This window comes from Loxodonta africana, chromosome 7, assembly GCF_030014295.1.
Source record: "Loxodonta africana isolate mLoxAfr1 chromosome 7, mLoxAfr1.hap2, whole genome shotgun sequence".
Classification (NCBI taxonomy): domain Eukaryota; kingdom Metazoa; phylum Chordata; class Mammalia; order Proboscidea; family Elephantidae; genus Loxodonta; species Loxodonta africana.
In genome coordinates this window covers 85,540,387-85,547,096 of record NC_087348.1, presented here as the reverse complement: position 1 = coordinate 85,547,096, position 6,710 = coordinate 85,540,387, and the positions used below count along the sequence as shown (strand labels likewise).

At 42.0% G+C, this 6,710-nt stretch overlaps 1 protein-coding gene across 1 annotated transcript; it reads right to left on the bottom strand.

The window, feature by feature from the left end:
- Positions 1-4,562: 4,562 nt before the first annotated feature.
- Positions 4,563-6,488, bottom strand: LOC100655425 (olfactory receptor 52M1-like). The gene has a single exon (XM_003423594.3). It carries the CDS (start codon positions 6,479-6,481, stop codon positions 5,528-5,530), a length of 954 nt encoding a protein of 317 aa, XP_003423642.1. The 5' UTR covers positions 6,482-6,488; the 3' UTR covers positions 4,563-5,527.
- Between the last annotated feature and the right edge of the window lie 222 nt (positions 6,489-6,710).

Here is a 6,710-nt window from a genome sequence, read left to right as displayed (position 1 = left end):
ACATCACTCTAAATGGCGAGAGCCTGAAAGCATTTCCCTTGAGAACGGGAAGCAGACAAGGATGCCCTTTATCACCGCTCTTATTCAACATTGTGCTAGAAGTCCTAACCAGAGCAATTAGGCTAGAAAAAGAAACAAAGGGCATCCGCATTGGCAAGGAGGAAGTAAAATTATCTCTATTTGCAGATGACATGATCTTATACACAGAAAACCCTAAGGAATCCTCCAGAAAACTACTGAAACTAATAGGAGAGTTTGGCAGAGTCTCGGGTTATAAGATAAACATACAAAAATCACTTGGGTTCCTCTACATCAACAAAAAGAACATCGAAGAGGAAATAACCAAATCAATACCATTCACAGTAGCCCCCAAGAAGATAAAATACCTAGGAATAAATCTTACCAAGGATGTAAAAGACCTATACAAAGAAAACTACAAAGCACTACTACAAGAAATTGAAAAGGACATACTTAAGTGGAAAAACATACCTTGCTCATGAATAGGAAGACTTAACATAGTGAAAATGTCTATTCTACCAAAAGCCATCCATACATACCATGCACTTCCAATCCAAATGCCAATGTCATTTTTTAATGTGATAGAGAAACAAATTACCAACTTCATATGGAAGGGAAAGAAGCCTCGGATAAGCAAAGCATTACTGAAAAAGAAGAAGAAAGTGGGAGGCCTCACTCTACCTGATTTTAGAACCTATTATACAGCCACAGTAGTCAAAACAGCCTGGTACTGGTACAACAAGACACATAGACCAGTGGAACAGAATTGAGAACCCAGATATAAATCCATCCACATATGAGCAGCTGATATTTGACAAAGGCCCAGTGTCAGTTAATTGGGGAAAAGAGAGTCTTTTTAACAAATGGTGCTGGCATAACTGGGTATCCATTTGCAAGAAAATGAAACAGGACCCATACCTCACACCATGCACAAAAGCTAGCTCCAAGTGGATCAAAGACCTAAACATAAAGACTAAAACGATAAAGATCATGGAAGAAAAAATAGGGACAACGTTAGGAGCCCTAATACAAGGCATAAAGAGAATACAAAACATTACCAAAAATGATGAAGAGAAACCAGATAACTGGGATCTCCTAAAAATCAAACACCTATGCTCATCTAAAGACTTCACCAAAAGAGTAAAAAGACCACCTACAGACTGGGAAAGAATTTTCAGCTATGACATCTCCGACCAGTGCCTGATCTCTAAAACCTATATGATTCGGTCAAAACTCAACCACAAAAAGACAAACAATCCAATCAAGAAGTGGGCAAAGGATATGAACACACACTTCACTAAAGAAGATATTCAGGCAGCTAACAGATACATGAGAAAATGCTCTCGATCATTAGCCATTAGGCAAATGCAAATTAAAACTGCAATGAGATTCCATCTCACTCCAACAAGGCTGGCATTAATCCAAAAAACACAAAATAATAAATGTTGGAGAGGCTGCGGAGAGATTGGAACTCTTATACACTGCTGGTGGGAATGTAAAATGGTACAACCACTTTGGAAATCTATCTGGCGTTACATTAAACAGTTAGAAATAGAACTACCATACAACCCACAAATCCCACTCCTCAGAATACACCCTAGAGAAATGAGAGCCTTCACACAAACAGATATATGCACACCCATGTTTATTGCAGCTCTGTTTACAATAGCAAAAAGTTGGAAGCAACCAAGGTGTCCATCAACGGATGAATGGTTGAATAAATTGTGGTATATTCACACAATGGAATACTACGCATCGATAAAGAACAGTGACGAATCTGTGAAACATTTCATAACATGGAGGAACCTGGAAGGCATTATGCTGAGCGAAATTAGTCAGAGGCAAAAGGACAAATACTGTATAAGACCACTATTATAAGATCTTGAGAAATAGTATAAACTGAGAAGAACACATACTTTTGTGGTTACGAGGGGGGGGAGGGAGGGAGGGTGGGAAAGGGTTTTTTATTGATTAGTTAGTAGATAAGAACTGCTTTAGGTGAAGGGAAGGACAACACTCAATACATGGAAGGTCAGCTCAACTGGACTGGACCAAAAGCAAAGAAGTTTCCGGGATAAACTAAATGCTTCAAAGGTCAGCGGAGCAAGGGCCGGGGTTTGGGGACCATGGTTTAAGGGGACTTCTAAGTCAATTGGCAAAATAATTCTATTATGAAAACATTCTGCATCCCACTTTGAAATGTGGCGTCTGGGGTCTTAAATGCTAAGAAGCGGCCATCTAAGATGCATCAATTGGTCTCAACCCACTGGAGCAAAGGAGAATGAAGAACACCAAGGTCACACGGTAACTAAGAGCCCAAGAGACAGAAAGGGCCACATCAACCAGAGACCTACATCATCCTGAGACCAGAAGAACTATTTGGTGCCCGGCCACAACGGATGACTGCTCTGACAGGGAGCCCAACAGAGAACCCCTGAGGGAGCAGGAGATCAGTGGGATGCAGACCCCAAATTCTCATAAAAAGACCATACTTAATGGTCCGACTGAGACTAGAGGAATCCTGGTGGTCATGGTCCCCAAACCTTCTGTAGGCCCAGGACAGGAACCATCCCCGAAGACAACTCATCAGACATGAAAGGGACTGGACAGTGGGTAGGAGGAAAGAGATGCTGATGAAGAGTGAGCTAATTATATCAGGTGGACACTTGAGACTGTGTTGGCATCTCCTGTTTGGAGGGGGGATGGGAGGATAGAGAGAGTTGGAAGCTGGCAAAATTGTCACGAAAGGAGAGACTGGAAGGGCTGACTCATTAGGGGGAGAGCAAGTGGGAATACGGAGTAAGGAGTATATAAACTTATATGTGACTCTCTGACTTGATTTGTAAACGTTCACTTGAAGCTCAATAAAAGTTCATTAAAAAAAAAAATATTCACAACCTGGGCCCACTCAGATATGTCTACCCATTTGCCTCTACCCAAGAACTCCTTGCTTCTGATGTTCCAGTCTTTTTCTTTCTAGGCCACTGACAAGATAGCAGACCACTGGCCACTGCCCAGGAATTTATATTCTCACCTTGGGCCATTTTTTCCTTCACAGAAAGTGAATGATCAGGTGTAGTACTTGCAGTTCCACCCATCAGGAAGCCTTTACTTCTCTGCTCTTTCAATGCCATTCCTTTATTTGGCTACAGGGCAACTGCCATCCATTTTAGGTCATACCTAGCCAACCCATCTGTAAGTCAAGCTCTGGCTTTCTCCTCCATTAGTTGGTTGTATAGGACAATTTCATGTGTCCATTGATGTGATCTGGAGAAGGAGAACTATACAAATGGCATGGTTGACATCAGAGTCTAGGCTACCTGCTTATGCAATTTACTTAGGGTCCTCTGGTCCTACTATATTTGATCCTAGATGAACAATTTCCATATTACAATGACAGATGCTAGGCCTAATTTTATGATTTGGTGGGTCTGACAGAACCCAGCTCATACTGGGCAGGATGCATGATCACTTCGTTCCCCATGACCAAATGTTCTGTTGCTACTACCCTTTGCTGTCAAGTCAATTTCAACTTAACCAAAACCAACCCAGTGCCGTCGAGTTGAAGCGACCCTATAGGGCAGAGTAGAACTGCCCCATAGGGTTTCCAAGGCTGTAATCTTTACGGAAGCAGACTGCCACATCTTTATCCCGTGGAGTGGCTGGTAGGTTCCAATCGCCAACCTTTCAGTTAGCAGCTGAGTGCTTAACCACTGTACCACCAGGGCTCTTGTTTGTCTCTATTAGGGCCTGATAAAACACCAGGAGCTATTTCTCAAAAGTTGTCAATTTTCTGCTGTATATGACATAGCCTTGTTCCAAAATACCAGGGGCTCACATAGTGATTCTTCCACTGGGGATCTTCCATAAGGTCCATCCTTTCCTCGTCATGGACACCTCCAGTACTTCATTCCACTGGATCCTAAGGCCTAAGTAGCAGGGCTGCTTGCACCACAGCCTGGACGTGCTACAGAGCTCTTTCCTGTTCTGTCCACTCAAAGTTGGAAGCCCTCTTTCACAGCCAAGGAAAAAGAAGATCAGAGAGGTTAGGAGCCTCAGGGTTAAAAACAGACAAAAAACAAACAAAATTGGGCTTAATTCCTGCCTTCTGGCTTTATCTCTTATAAGCTGAATGACCTTGGACTGTTTCTTACCACTTCTAGGAATCTCAGTTTCCTCACCTGCAAAGTGGGATTACTATCATTACTACCTTAAGGCGTGATTGTGAGAGTTACATCAGTAGCTTTCAATCAACCTTAAGTGCTTTATGTTAATTAACCATTTTTTTAGGTATTGAGCAAATAAGTAATCTGGATAGTAAAGTCAATGTTAGTTTCTATAAATTCTAGAATTTGGAAATTTACCTTATTTTGAGCTGATCCATTTTGGGAACACAGTACATCATGAACAAGGGTCCTACAGATGGATCAGGGTTCAGAGGGGATTTCTATGGGAAGGAGAAGGTTTTCCTTTCCACGGAGCCCTCACATCCTTCAGGCCGCTTGATGGAAGCAGGTCTGCAGGAAAACACAACAAGGGCAATTTTGAGATATAGTCATCTTGTCTCATTTCCCTTCATTGAGCTGATATTTTTTTCTAGGCCACTTTCTATTTTCATGGTAGGTATCGTCATACCTTGCTAGGCATACAGCTCAATATTTTTCTAGAATTATTAGTACAAGCAGTTTTAGCCACATTCCAGTTGCTAAAAGCTTAACTTGTAAGTTTGTTAGCCAAGGCCACTTCCATGAAATGATCAGTTTTTAGGATTTGCTTATTAAAATATGCACAGAAAACAGACTCTAAGTAGAAAGTGTAATACATTATCAGGTTAAATACTAATAAACTTCAACCAAAGTGTTCACACTAGGCAGCATAAACAACTTTTTATGCAGCTTATAAAGCAAGACTGTTCTATTTCCTGATGTATAAAATATGCACAATAATACCTACCTCACAAGATGTCAAGAGGTTCATAAGAAGTATATAATTATGTATATATACATATTTGTATCAAACCAAAAATCTAAACCCATTACCATCAATTCATTTCCAAGTCATGGCGACCCTGTAGGACAGAGTAGAACTGCCCCACAGGGTTTCCAAGGCTGTAAATCTTTCTCCCCTGGTGTGGCTGGTGGGTTTGAACCTCTGACCTTTTTGCTTAACAAACAAGCACTTAGCCACTCTGCCACCAGGGATTTTATATCAAACATTAGCTGTTATTTGTGTTATTGATGTTGCTATCATTTTTGTTGATTTACCTCCCTTGCGGCTCAAATATCCTTTAATCATAAAAAGATTAGATATAATCTTCCATTAATAGAAATGAGAATTGTACACTCTTTCTTGCCATTCCTTTGGAACTACAAAAAATTTGAGACCCCAGGGCCTAACATCTCAGACTGCTTGAGAATTTCCCAAATGGAGAAGCAAGCTTCTTTTTCAATAAAGATGTAACAGCCTTCTTTTCCATGAGCATTTTTGGAAAGGAAGAAGGAAACAGCAGTCATCTGTTCCTCATCTCCCTTTTCAGGATTTGGAGAAGCCTCTCTCGAATCTGCTTGGTACGGACAGCATAGACAATAGGATTGAGGATTGGAGGAATGAGAAGATAGAAGTTGGCCAGCAGGGTGTGGATTGGAGGAGACACACGGTGACCAAACCAGTGAATGAGAGAAGAAACAGCGATGGGAACACAGAAGATCAGGACGGCACAGATGTGAGAACCGCATGTCCCCAGGGTTTTAAGCCTGGCCTCAGGGGTGGCTAGCCCCATCACAGCCCTGAAAATCATTACATAGGAGGCAGCAATGGCTGCTGAGTCCAGGATTAGCACCAGAAAACCAATGCTCAGCCCATAGACATTGTTGACCCTGCTGTCACCACACGCCAAAGTAACTACAGCCATATGTTCACAGTAGGAGTGGGAGATTATCCGGGACTTGTAAATGGGCAGCTGCAGATGGATCATCAGAGACAAGGGTCCAATGTAGAGTACCCCACGAAGGAGGGCAGACAGTCCCAGACGACCCACCACCGCATGGGTAAGCACTGTGGTATGATGTAAGGGGTCGCAGATGGCCACATAGCGATCAAAAGCCATGGCAAGGAAGATGCCTGACTCGACAGTGGCGAAGCAGTGGATGAGGAACATTTGGGCCAAGCAGGCATCCAGACCAATGTCACCAGCATCAAACCAGAAGATTCCCAGTAATTTAGGCATAGTAGAAGTGGACAGAACCAAGTCAATGACAGCCAACATGCACAGGAAAAAGTACATGGGCTGATGCAAGCTGTGCTCCTCCCTTACCACTGCCAGGATGGTCACATTCCCCACTACAGCTACTAGGTACATGGAGCCAAAGGGAATGGAGAGCCAGAGGTGCTGAGACTCCAGCCCTCGGATGCCAGTGAGGTGGAAGGAGCTGAGTGCCCAACAGATATTATGAAAAGTGAGCATGGGTATTTACAAATGAATGTTCTCACTTATGCCCAAAAATGCAGCAGAACTTTTTTTTTTTTCTAGAAATAAAAGGGAAGCATATTTTACTGTTAGGTCCTATAATAAAGAATAGGATTATTGGATAGTTAAGATATTATGCAATGAACCTTTCTTTCTTGGTAGTAATTGCAAAAATAATAGCATAGTGTAAATATCATGTTATTACTACATTGTAGAAAAACCAAAA